The 13,750-nt window shown below is 48.5% G+C and overlaps 1 protein-coding gene across 7 annotated transcripts in view; it reads left to right on the top strand.

Annotated features, from left to right (window-relative positions):
- Nucleotides 1–231: 231 nt before the first annotated feature.
- PNPLA4 (patatin like phospholipase domain containing 4) overlaps nt 232–13,750 on the top strand; it is a 30,956-nt gene continuing 17,437 nt past the window's right edge. The window contains exons 1-4 of one of the 7 annotated variants that reach the window (XM_058712389.1): nt 232–509; nt 2,014–2,198; nt 6,073–6,167; nt 6,335–6,470. In XM_058712389.1, the coding sequence (XP_058568372.1) occupies nt 338–509; nt 2,014–2,198; nt 6,073–6,167; nt 6,335–6,470 (588 nt within the window). In that variant the 5' untranslated portion in view covers nt 232–337. Of the gene's footprint in view, nt 600–831; nt 945–1,020; nt 1,233–1,295; nt 1,414–2,013; nt 2,199–6,072; nt 6,168–6,334; nt 6,471–13,750 lie in introns of those variants that run through there. The other 6 variants (XM_058712391.1, XM_058712390.1, XM_058712394.1 and 3 more) reach the window with 6 other exon arrangements.

Here is a 13,750-nt window from a genome sequence, read left to right as displayed (position 1 = left end):
GACAAAGGGAACCTGGAGAACCTTCCACCAGGAATTCCAGCCTCGCTTATTCTCAGATTAGACAGAGAAGCCGGCTCACTGGGGATGCCAGCGGGCTTGGCCACCAGGTCTCAAGTCTATCCGGAGCCAGCAAGCGAAACAGAGGCCATATATTGAAGGCCCGTGCGGGAGGGGCACGAGCTTTACGGTTTAGCACCAGCTTGCACGTCAGCATCCCACTTTGCAGGTTTGTCAGCGGAGAAGTTCCCGGGGGTGAGGCAACCCGCGCAAGGTCACAAAGCCTAAGGAGCCTGAGGCTGTGCACGCTGCCCCAAGCCACAGTCCGGCCTTTCCAGCAATGCCTACAGAACAAGTAGAGAGGGGCGCTGAAGAGCAGCCAGGCGTCCGGCCACAACGCCGCCCGTGGACCCCGCCCTTTGGGCCAGCAGGACCGCCCCTAAAGGGGAAGGGGGAGAAAAGGAGGAAAACCACTTCCGGGAGACAGCCGCGAAGAGGGCCAAGCACTTCCGGTGCGTAGCGACTGAGGGTCGTTCAGGGTCAGTGAGCTCGCAAGCGAGGGGTCGGCTAAAAAGCGCAGAGGGACTACAACGCATCGCTAGGTATGGGAGACAGCAGGACTGGGGACGAAAGTGTCGCCGCTTACCCGCGTCCGGGGACGCCCGGGTCAAGCGTCCGAGTGCGCGCCGCCATGTTGAGTCCAGTGGTTTAAATAGCTTGGGCGGGGCCGCGGGAGGCGGGGAGGCGGGGGGGGGAGACCTGCGTCACCCTGACGGCTTCAGCGCCGCCCGCGTAGCTCCGCCCCGACCCCTTCACGAGACCTTCCTGGGCAGGCGCGCCGCGAGCGTGGGCCAGCCCTGATAGGCGGGGCCTTGTTGAGTGACGGCCAGGCCCCGCCTTCCGGTTAAGGGGGCCGCTCAACATGGAAGTGCCTCAGGCCTGCATTGGTAGGGCGGAGCTCAGGGCGGGCGCGGGGCGGGCTCCAGGTCGCTCCTCCGGGTGGGTGGGTCGGAGCTGGGCCCCAGAACCCTGTCTGGTGTGGCGGCGATCCCCACGCCACCGCCCCCTGGCAGCAGACGGAAGCAGGGCCTGCGCCGGCCGGCCTCCCCGGTACGGAGCGCCCCCACTCCACTTTGCAGATATTAACCCAACCCCGGGGCTCGACTGCGGTTGGGCTGAGCCTCCTCCCGCCCACAAGGGTGGTCTCAGGTTCCTAAATTCGAGGCCCAGGCCAGGTGCCTCATTCGAAGGCCCCGGAGTCGTTGGGGGGGGGGGGGGGGGGGGTTGCAGAATGGGAGTCCTCCAGGTGAGCAGCGTTGTGGGCTGCTTGATTTCATCCACGTGGTGAGGCCAGGTGCACTGAGCCTTCACGGAACACTTCTATCGTTCACGTTATCACAAGCAATCAAGGAACGGGTGCGGTTCACATATCTTGGAGCCTTCAGTTGCCCTTGCCAGTCATGACCTTAGTTTGTCTTGAGAAACTTGGTGATGAAAATGTATGGCATTAATGAATAATCGCTCATTGCCTTATGGAATAGTCGTGGGCATCAGTATTTTTTTGGTTTTGTTCTGTTTTGAATATATGGATGCTTGCAATGGAAATGTGGGGCAATGGGAAGGGGGACTTTTGAAATGTAGTGATGCATTTGCAAAGAACACATGCACCCTTCCTTAGGGTACAAAGGTCAAAAAAAAAAAAAAAAAGCCTTGCCGGTTGTAATTTGACGTTTCTTGCCGAGTACTTGTACATTGCATAATATATGTGATGAATAAATATGGAATGTTGTCTTTTTTTAATTAATAAAACTATATTGAGTCAAGGGGAAAGGGGAAAAAGTTCTCCTGAAAATTTTGAGTATTTAATTAGACTTTAATTGAAAATACTGTGCTTAGCACAGAGAATTATATATTTAAAGAAAGCCTTGGAAGGATGTCTATCCTAAGACTCAAGCCATGTGGAATAAGCTATACCGATTTACAGCATTTTTGTCTTTTGTTTCGTCAATTTCACAGCTCGAATGAAGCACATCAACCTGTCCTTTGCAGCATGCGGGTTTCTGGGCATTTACCACTTGGGGGCAGCATCGGCACTTTACAGACATGGCCGAAAGCTCCTGAAGGAAGTCAAGGCCTTTGCAGGGGCTTCTGCGGGATCCTTGGTTGCTTCCGTCCTATTAACAGCACCAGAAAGAATAGAGGTAATTAAGTGGTAACTAGGCTGTGTTCCTCGTCAGGAAATTAAGACCGAACCACAGAGATGAACGTTAGCTGTGCTAAGTTAACTACAGAGAAATAATCCTTTGCCTGGGTAACAGAAAAGGTTAAGACTTTTCTTTAAAAATTTAATTATTAGGGATCTGTGCTCTAGATTCGGGAAGGATTATTTGGGGTGACAGTGAGACAAGGAAACAAAATGCCTTTTTTTTTTTTTTTTTTTTTTTTTTTTTTTTTTAACTCTTGAGTATTTAGTCTTAAGATTCCAGCTCGGTTTCTTTCAAGCAAACAATATTTGTTTTATCTGATCATGAGAACACAGGGCCTGTTTTCAAGGCCCTGAGCATGTGGCCGATAACGCTTTGTTCACTCCTATTGACAAACAGTTGTATAAATGAAAACGTGGGCCAATAATTTCTATTAAGTGGAATGATACAGGGGTTTTATTTGTTTTTCATTCTCAGTCAGACGCCATGAATTTCAAGCGATTTATCCAGAAGTAATGAAAATAAGCTTCCATTAGGCATTTCACTGAAGGCATTCTATGTGGTAAAAATGTGTTTTCTGCTTCTGGACAGCAATCATGCATCTGCTGACTGGGAGAGCGGTCTTTGTAGGTAGAGAATATCACGTTCATTCCTTCCTTACGTACTCTAGTGGCTTTAAGCGGTAATCAAATAATAATTAACACATTCATGCACAAGAATAAATTTAAGTCACATTTAAAATTTCAAAACTACAAAATTTTAAACACCCAAAATCTTGTTCTCAAATCGATGACAAGCTTCTTATGGAACAGAAGCTGGATATGAGGCCATTTGGAAATACACTTCTTGTCTTCCCGTCTTTATATGGTTGCTTTATTGGTAACGAGGAAGGTGATGGAAAACTGTATACAGGGCACAGAATGAGAACCTGAAGGCAGTGAACATATAACTAAGGTGTGAAAACCCCCTAAGTTGGCAGAATCCTATGGTTTGGATTGCAAAGTAGTTCTATTCCAGAACTTTTTGAGGCAGGGGTGTACTAAGAGATTGTTTCCTCCTCCCTAGTGCCGTCTTTTCTGTAGGTGGGGCAAACCCCCAGCTATGGAATTAAGTAGGCTTGATTTTGAATCCTCAGATTTTGAAATGTTTTAATTGTGGGGTCCTGGGTGGCTCAGTCTGTTGAGTGTCCCAACTTCAGCTCAGGTCATGAGCTCACGGTTCATGAGTTTGAGCCCCGTGTCGGGCTCTGTGCTGTCCACGCAGAGCCTGCTTTGAACCCTCTGTGTCCCTCTCTCCCTCTGCACCTCCCCTGCTCGCTCTCTCTCGCTCTCTCTCAAAAATAAACATTAAGAAAAATGTATTAAGTGTGATTTAGAATTAATGTGATTTGGAAATTCTGCCATAATACTGGCCCTTAACTGAAATTCTGTGATCAGATAGTGACGTTTTATCTGGATTCGAGATGTGATACCATATTGAAGCTAGATTACCTGTTCTATGTTTTTTCAATGAATTGGAAACCCATCTTATCGTCTAGTTGTGTTGCTGTGATTGGGTTGGTTGGTAGGTTGGTAAAGGGGTAGGATTTACTGGGTGTTCACACTGGAAGGTGGAGAATGATTCTCTGTATTAACCTAGAGCATCCGCATTTCTCCTTTTTCAACATAAATTTTCAGCCATGTGGTTTAAGGTTATTTTATTTCTCTTCTTTTCAACACTTGAGATACACCACCTGTAGGATCGCTCTGAGTTTTTTAGCACACTGTTTTGTACTTAGTCACATCCGTGTTAGCTCAGCTCTTGCTGACAGTTCCTCGAGCTGTGTGGTGTTGTGACAAATACGTGAGTAATTAATCCAGTTCAGAGCGTATGCATGTATAATTAAGAGGAGCACCTGATGCTGGGTGTATTTTAGGCGGCAGGCAAATTTAGATGTTGATATGTAAGAGCTCAGTGCTTCAAGCCTTTCCTCAGCCCTCACAGTTTGCCAGGCACAGTGTTAACACACAAAGTCCATTCCTTAATAAGTTTCCATTGTGATCAGGGGTGTGTGTAACTAAAATTAACATAAGAAAGGAGGTTAGGTGGGCTGTCCAGCTTAGTGGAAGGAGCACACACTTGGGGGGCCGTCTCTCGCGGGGGCTTCCTGATGGCGGCCCGTGTCCACTCCCACTGCCGACAGACCACCCACCTCACAGCACTTCGGGTGATTTTGCCCAAACACAACTCTGATTCTCTTATCCCCTCGACCTTCCCCCCACCCACCCACCCGCCACTCCCGGCTCTCTTTTGACTCAGCATAGGATCCAGATTTCTAAGCATGCTTCCCAAGGCCCTAGGTGACTTAGTCCTCACACGGCTCACTGATGATGACCTTCAGGTCAGTGTCCCTTGCTGGCCTGTGCTCACAGATGTCTCTGTCTTCCCCATCTATTCCCATCTCCTGTCCAGCTCCTACGCATGTCACACGCTGTGGGAGGCTCTGGTTAACGCTCACTGTATTACTTTTCTTCTTGCTGCTACGATAAAATGTTTTAGTGGCTTAAAACAGCACACATTTATTCCCTTCGAGTTCCGGAGGTCATAATTCTGGAAAGGTCTCGCTGGACAAAATCAGATTGTCAGCAGGGCCGCGCTCCCTCGGGAGGCTCCAGAAGAGAATCGGTTTCCTTGCCTTTTACGGTTTCTACAAGCAGCCTGCATCCCTGGGGTCACAGCCCCTCCCTCGCTCTTTCACCTTAAGGACGGCACCTTCAGATCTCTCTAAGGCTGATACTCCTGACAGCCTCTTTCACTTACAGGGATCCTTGTGATTATACTGGCCTCACCTAGGCAATCCGGGATAAGGTCCTGTCTCAAAACCTTTAACCACATCCGCAAGATTGCTTTGCTCCGTGAGGAAACATGCACACAGTGCAGGGACCAGAATGTGGACATCTTTGGGGATGAGAGGCTTCATTCTGCTTCTCACGCCTTCACGGCTCTCTCACAGTGCTCTGGGCCCCACGCACTGAGGCACCGCTATGTCTCATGAGAGCAAGGGATCTTTGTATCTCGTTCCGGCTGAGTCCCAGTGCCTCGGACCCCATCTAGGTTGCTTAATATATGAATTAATAAAGGAAAGATAGACCTGGTTTCAAATACGACTCTGGAGGATTTTTGCTGAAAAATTGAGAAGGAAGCTTAATCTTTCCAAGCCTCAGTCTTCTTACCTGTCAAGTGGGGTGATTATATCCATCTTGCAGGGTTATGTGAGCATGAGCTGACAGACACTGCATCCGTGGATACCAGCACATTAGACCCACCCCGCTGCCCAACTCCACGCCCCTCAGAGACTGTTACAAACAAATACCAATGCCCGAGACTCGACTCGAAAGACAAACGGCAGTGACCATGACTCCCCTCTCGGTCGTTCACGGTATCATTTATAATCAGTACTGTCGCAGTCAGACTGTTCCAGAGGCCATAGAGTTGGGATGGGAGAGGAGGTCAGTTGTGTTGGAAAAACGTATAGCAGAATGGGTCCTAAATGAGCATCAGAATTGAGACTTCAAGGATTCCCCAGATGTGGCTGAAGCCATTTGAACTCGTTTGAAAAGAAAAGAAGGGGGGAAAACAAAAAACAAAAAGATGGGATTTTGGAAAACACAGAGCCTGCCTGGGGACTAAGAACGATGGGTGAGGGCCAGGTCAAATGGGGATTCACGTACCTGTGAAGGAAAGGGGCCCCCAAACTCTAAGGGTTGGGTTTACAGGATGTAGGGTCCACGGTTCCTTGTGTGATGGCCACAGCATTCTGGAAAAAGAAGGAATGTGTTGTCGTTATTGTTACTTGGAAATCACAGGGTCACCTATTCATTTTCTTTTCCAGGAATGTAATGAGTTTACCTACAAGTTTGCCGAAGAAATCCGAAGGCAGTCTTTTGGGGCACTAACACCCGGCTATGATTTCATGGCCCGATTGAGGTATACCTCTGTGTATAGAACATTTCCCCCAAAGCCTGTGAAGACGCAGTGTGGAGGACACTCTGTGTAAACCGTGGCAGGCTCAGCACAGAATCCTCCCTTCTAAAATATTTACAAGGCGTTCAATAATTCAAGGTGAGTGACGCGAGTCACTTTTTCTTCTTTAGAAGCGGAATGGACTTGATTCTCCCTGCCAATGCTCATGAGCTGGCCCACAACCGACTGCACGTATCTATCACCAACACGAAAACCAGACAAAATTACCTGGTCTCAAAGTTTTCCTCCAGGGAGGACCTTATTAAGGTAACACAGCCGCATCTCACGTTTGAGGAATTCGGCGAGTACTGATTTAAATACTTCTCCCAGCAGTGAGCATCACCACGTTCTGTAGATCCAGGTTTCACATCACACCTGATAGATGATGCGCACTCAACAAATCATGTGTTTGGGGATCGATTGGCCAGTGTCCCCGGGTGTCACACAGCGTCACTTGGGTGCAGCTGAGCAGGGTGGGTGTACTCTTGAAATGACGTAGCTGGTAGGGAAGACAGGGAAGACAGATGTGATTACTGCCCCTTTACTCTTCTGTCACGGAGGAGAAAGGGGTGGAGAGATTTTCCATGACCTGCCAGCGGGAATGCCCTCTGGACCCCAGGTCTCTTGGCTTTTCAGTGTCCTGTCCCATTGGATTCTCCCATTTTGTTTTCATGCTTTTCTGTGCAAACGCATTTGAAAGTTGCTCACTGGTGGATTTATTATCTCCGGGAAATACTTTGGCTAAAGTTGCAAATAACAGTGTGCTTGCTAAGGTAATACATCAAATATTTGTAAATTGGAAAGAGTGCACTTTTCTTGCAGAAGCTGGGCAGTTTTTTCCTTTCCTTCCCCCTTTGTGGGAATCATGGCCAGCTCTGGATGACATGATGGAGGATGTGTGTTTGGTTACAGCAGTGGGCAATGGGTTTGGAGCAAAAGTTCCGCCTGAATTACATGATAAATGCATTGATTTTTACTATCGAATCATACTGTTCGAGTTTTACTGTGTGAATGATATAATTTGAAATACCTAATGAAATGTTGAACTGACAAGCGAAATTACTTTGTGACTTAATAGATTAGAATATTTTTACTTGCTGTGCTGACTGTGCTAGTCTCTCGCTTATAAATTAATAGTCTTTCTATCTTAGAAAAAGACATTTTTCTATAATCTCACAGAGACTTGCAAAGTATAAAGGGAGAAACTGGTCAGTGCACACGTGAATTGTCACAATGTGCTGATGCCAGTACAGATACAGGAGGCTGTCAGTGTGTTAGAAGACCTCTTCTGGTTTGCACGGGAGCAGGACCGCAGTCGCTGTGTCATAAAACAGGTGGACTTCATTCCAGTCACTTCCTCCTCATTGCATCTGTCCTTTGCCTACCCTGTCCTCACTGGCGGAGCCCTGGTGTTTCCTGTCTCCCGTCCTACCTTCTTTATCCCTGTTCACCCGCTGCGGATTTTCCTGCTTTATGACTTCATTTTTACCGTCGGTCTCTCTTCACTAGAATGTAAGCTCTGCGTGGCCAAGAGCTGCTCTGTTTTCTCCACTCTCATAGTCCCGGCACCTGGCACGGCTCAGTGAGTGACTACGCATGAATACGTAAACGAACTGCAGAGGCATCTGTCACAGTGGCCTCGTTTACGATGAAAGAACAAAGAGTCTGGATCCTCCATGTAGAGTGACCTTTACAGAATAACTTAGCTGGGGCACCGGGGTGGCTCCTTCAGTTAAGCTTCCGACTTCGCCTCAGGTCATGATCTTGTCGTTCCCGAGTTCGAGCCCCACGTTGGGCTCTGTGCTGACAGCTCAGAGCACAGAGCCTGCTTTGGATTATGAGTCTCCCTCTCTCTCTGCCCCTCCGCTGCTCGCACTCTGTCTCTCTCTCAAAAATAAATAAACATTAAAAAAAAATTAAAAAACAAAATAACTTAGCTGGTCAGTGGCCCTGCTGGGAATACAGCCCAGGTCTCCGAAATTCTACGTGATTACGTGGAGATTATCATATGGTGCATAAAATTGTCCTCCTCTGAATTACTTCTTTTTTTTTTTAATTTTCTTAAGTTTACTTATTTTGAGAGAGAGAGAGAGAGAGAGTGCAAGCGGGAGAAGGGGAGAGAGGGGAGAGAGAGAATCCCAAGCAGGCAGAGCCTGACATGGGGCTCGAACTCACCAACCACGAGATCATGACCTAAGCCAAAATCAAGAGTCAGACGCTTAACCGACTCGGCCACCCAAGCGCCCTGTCTCTCAATTCCTTGTATGTGGCAGTGTGTTTGGCTGAATAATGGCCCCCAAAGATGTCCACACTCTAATCTCCAGCACTTCTGAATGTGTCACCTCACGTGGCAAAAAGAATCCTATAAATACAATTGAGGTAAAGATCTAGAAATGGGGAGATGATCCCAGATTATCTGGGGGGATCCAAACTAAGTCTGTGAGTCCTTACAGATGGAGATCTTTCCCGGACGCCAGGCACCATTGCTCGTTCTGAGCCTTAGAGCCCTCTTGGAAATAGAGCACACACATAGAGGGCGCTGTGGCCGCTCCCCTCCGACAGCCAGCAAGGCACAAGGGGACTCCTGTCCAGCAGCCTATGCAACAGAACTCTGCCAGTATGTGAATGAGCAGGGAACACTCCCCCTGCAGCCTCCCAGAAGGAGTGCGGGCCAGTCCCAGCTCACTTTTAGCTCCAGGAGAGATGCCGATCACTCGACAGCATGAGGACGGATTTGTGTTATTTTAAGCCTCTCAGTTTGTGGTAATTTGTTACAGTAGCAACAGCAACTATTGCAGTGAGTAAACATGATTTTTTTTTTCAATTTCCTTTGTTTTGGATAATAACTATTCAGAGAATTGGTGTAATTACTTGAGTTCATTGAACAGAAGAGAAATAGTTGACACAAATGTGTTATATCTTGTAAGGAGAATAATTGAATAATTAACATTTATCCTAGCTTCTACGAGAAGCATTTTAAATGTTTAGCTGAACGCTCTAACCTTTTTCAGAACGGAAAATAGGAAGGATAGATATTTCCTTGATGGTAGACAGTGACTGTGAAATGTCTGATATCCGTGCCTGGAATACTTGGGAAGCATTTGGTTCCGGAGTAGGACCGGCAGAGACTACACGAGGAGAGGAGAAGACTCGTGGAGGCGGAAGAAAGCCCGCTCCCTTCTGGGTGGGGACGTGACCAGCTCACGTGGTCTGGGTAGCAAAGAGGCCAGTGGTGGAATGCTCTGAGAAGTGCCACGTGCAGGGTGGCCCTTCTGACCACGTAGAGCCGCGGGGAAGGAGAGAAGGAAGCTCAGAGACAGCTTTTCCACTTCCCTCACGGGGAGACGGGGAGACAGGGAGCTGCGAGGCCTCCCAAAGCCAGGAGGGGAACCAGCCCCACGGTGCACAGCTGGTCTCCTGGGGGCCTTGTATAGCTGGGTCTGAACACAGCCTTGGGTTTGCTTCCTGGGTTTTTAAGTTTATTTACTTATTGTGAGAGAGACAGAGGCAGGGAGAGAGGGAGAGGGATGCCAAGCAGGCTCCGTGCTGTCAGCACAGAGCCCGATGAGGGGCTTGATCCTACAAAGCATGAGATCACGACCTGAGCTGAAGGAAGAGTTGCACGCTTACCCGACTGAGCCCCCCCAGACACCCTACCATGTTGCATCTCACACCCATTTTATCATTAACTATTTATTCCCTCACCAACTAGGGCTTTTTTTGTGTTTGTTGTTGTTGTTGTTGTTAATGCTGGGCTCCTTATTATCCACCAGCTGACTGCCAGTTCTCATTACGGAGCGGGTGCCTGTGTAAAAGTGTGCCCGCATGGGCGCACACAGGCCCACCTGGAGTATTGCATGTTTTATGTGCATCTCCCAGTGTTTCTATCCCGGTCTGCCATTTCCTGGCAGTGTCCTCTGGGGCTAATTATGTTGGAGCCTCAGTTTGTCCAACCGTGGAATGGAGGTGAGAAGTCAATCTGTGTCACCATGGAGAGCACATGGAATGAAGCATGGAAAACGGTGTTTCAGCAGTAAAGCCCTGTGTGCATGTTGGTTAAAGCCAAAATTCAGTAAATGTTCAACAAATAAGGCACTCAGCCACACACGTGACCGGTTAACATGTCCGTATGAGTCTGTTGTCAAATTTGAAGTGTCACTGCTTTCTTTCTGGGGAGTACAATTCACCTTTGCTTACATATTGCTTTTCTTAGTTATCATCTGCGTTCACGCACAGTGTGCTAACCTAAATCTATAACATCTCAGGAAATGCATTACTACCCAGTTTTGCCACCTTTTGGCATTTAATTTTACACCTCTTTACCATTAGCTTCGTTTTATAAATTTGCTTTTGTGCGATGACTCATACTTAACTTTCATTGATTAACTCTGCCTTTAGTTGCATAAAAGATTACTCTTTGATTTGATATCTGTGCTGATAGATTATTTTCTGTGAACCTCTGTTAACCAGTTATGTGGTCCAAAGATTCCCTTAGCGTTGGATTTCCATAGTGTTCTGCATCTTATGTCCACAGTGATTTAACTCAGTGCTGTGGTCTGAATGTTTGTAGCCCGCCCCCACTCCAGTTCAGACAGTGAATGCTGAATCCCTGACGTGATAGTGCCAGGAGGTGGACCTTTGGGAGGTGAACAGGTGATGAAGGTAGAACCCTCCCACCTGGGGGATCAGTGCCCTGATAAAAGAGAGCCTGCACAGCTAGGTCATGCTCCCTGCCTCGTGAGAACACAGCAGGAAGCAGGCTCTCAGCAGGCACTGACTCCACCTTGATCTTGGACGTCCCGGCCACCAGAAATGTGAGAAATCGATGTCTGTTGTCTGTAAGCTACCTGGTCTGTGGCTCCCAAATGGACCAACACAGGAAAGTGGGGCGCTTCCGTAACACATACCTACGCATTCGGAAGCAGCTTTGGAACCGGGTAGCAGACAGAGGCTGGGGGACACTAGAGGTACATGCTAGAAAGAGCCCCCGTTGCCATGAATGGACCTTTAGAGGTGATCCTGAAGAGGACGCGGAAAAGAACGAGAAGAGCTGGAGAGAGAGCCGCCATATTCGTGATGAATCCCTAAGGGCCTGGAGACAGAATCGGTAGGACTGTGCATGGCACAGCCATTCTGATGAGGTCTCGGAAAGAAACAAGGACATGTCCTCAAACGCTGTAGGAGCAAGGCCCTCCTTGCTATGAGGGAGCAAAGAACCTGCCTGAACTGTGTTCTTGTCCCAGCGTTTTCTGGAAGGTTGAACTTGGAAGTGATGAAAATGAATACTTGATGAGTCCTCATTCTAAGCAGAGCGTTGAAGGAGCGGTCTGGTTTCTCTTGACTGCTTATATAAAATGCAAGAAGAGAGAAATGACTTAAAGATGGAATTGCTTATCAAAGGCAAGGTAGAACTTAAAACTTTGGGACTTTCTCAGCCTGTCCTTATTGAAAAGAATGACAGCCTCTTGGGAACAGAACTGGAAGAGGTGGCTAAACCAGTCATCTGATGAGGCTGTTGTCAGCCTTATAAAGAGAAGCCAGGACTAATGTCCCAAGACAATGGAAGTATGACCCCTGAGGCATCTCAGAGAGGTCACAGGAGGCCTGCCCCTCTCATGAGAAGCCCAGAGAATAAGGGCAAGTGTAGACGCACCCTCACCTCTCACAGGCCAGTCCTCCCTCCCTGCCTTAGAGCCATGGGAGAGGGCCCACCATGGAGATCCCAGACAGAGCGCAGTGGGCAGAGGGTTCCAGCCCCAGGGAGCCTCTGGCAGGAGACTGAGGCACAGAGGTTGGGCCCAAGCCCTGCCCAGCAAAGCTTCAGGGGCAGGACCCTGCCCCCATGGGCTTGTAAGGCACAACATCAAGCCACAGAGGACTACCCTCCAGCCTTCAAGTCTAGTGGCACTGAAACCCCCCTTGGGTTTCAGACTTGCTCTGAATGCTTCTTCTTGCCTTCCTATTTCTCCCTTTGGAAGGGGACCTTCTCTGCTGTGCCTTCTCACTGCATATTTGGGAAACGCATAACCTGACTGATCTAATAGGTTCCCAGCTGGACAGCAGATTGCCTCAGGATGAACAGTACTTCAGGTCCCACCCAGAGTTGAGTTAGATGCTATTTGCGTGAGGCTTTGAGCTTTAAACTTTGGAATGGATGCTAGAGCAACTTAAAACTTTTTTGGGTACGGGGAGGGGATGAATATATTTCGCATGCAGGAAGGACATGAATTTGGGGGAGGCAGGGGTGAAATGCTAGGTCTTGAATGTTTCTGTCACCACAATATACGTTGAACCTAACTCCCATGAGATGCTATTAGCAGGTGGGGCCTTTGGGGGTGATTAGGTTATGAGGGCAGAATCCTCATGAATGAGAACAGTGCCCTCATAAAGTGACCCCAAAGAGCACCCTGGCCCCTTCGGCCACATGAGGACACAGTGAGAAGATGGCTGTCCATGAACCAGGAAGTGGGCTCTCACCAGACACCAGACCTGCTGGTGCCCTGTTCTTGGACTTTGTGCTCCCCAGAACTGTGATAAATGTGTATTGTTTAGAAGTCCCCCAATTTATGGTATTTTGTACAGCAGCCAGAGTTGACTAAGACACTCCGTGTTGGGGTTTTCCCCCATTGTTTGTATACCACTATAAGTCACACCTGTGGTGTGCAGGTGTTATTTTGTGCAGAACTCATTGGTGCTGAGTATGCCCCTCCCTCTAGTAGTGACTGAGCAGAGACAGGGAGGCACTTGTGAACTGTGCTACCAGGCAAGTAGGAGATGAGCCCCAGAGGGAGGATCCCTTTATACAGTGAAACCAGAGCCCCGAGGGGCCCCCTCCCCCAAACACCTCCCTTGTTCTCATCAACCAGGGACATCCATTTGGGGTGCCACACCCTTTTTGGGGATGAATTGTGGGGGCAGATAAAAATGTATCCTTGGAGGATGAACTCCACTGATCATTTCTGTGGGCTTCGTGTGTTGAGGAGATCAACACCAAGTTGAGGTCAGTTTCTGCAAAGGCATTTGGTACCTTGGTGATGGAAAGCCTAGCCCTCGTCTTCGGTGGAGTGTGGGTGGGACCACTGACTTCTCAGTGCCTTAGCTTCTCTGTCAGTTGGAATGCACATTCCCACCTACCCCACAAATTGCTATGCAGATCAGCTGCAGTCATGTGTGTGGGGGCACTTACCAACTCAGGGGCCCTCGCTCTCCAGGCTCTTGTCCCGTGTGCCATAGGTCCTTAGCCATTCCTTTACTAGCGGGTCCCATTACACATTATCCCAGGAATTCTGGGCTATCTTTCTTCACAAGGAAACATGCAGCCAGGAAATCCAAGCGCATCTTAATATCAGCCTTCAGCAAAGTGTGACAAGGGAGGTAAATCCTTTGTTTCTAAGAAAGTCCTAGGTCACTTCCTCAGCTGAGCAGACGTGATTGTGAAGTTAACTGTGCCATGGCGTGCTGGTGGTGGCCGCTTGTGTGCATTAGGACCAAGCGCTGAATTCTTCACATTGTAAAACCGGTGGACACAGGTAGTCTGAGCTGGTCAT

Source organism: Neofelis nebulosa, chromosome X (genome assembly GCF_028018385.1).
Source record: "Neofelis nebulosa isolate mNeoNeb1 chromosome X, mNeoNeb1.pri, whole genome shotgun sequence".
NCBI classification, from domain to species: Eukaryota; Metazoa; Chordata; class Mammalia; order Carnivora; family Felidae; genus Neofelis; species Neofelis nebulosa.
This window is presented reverse-complemented; position numbering and strand designations above follow the sequence as displayed.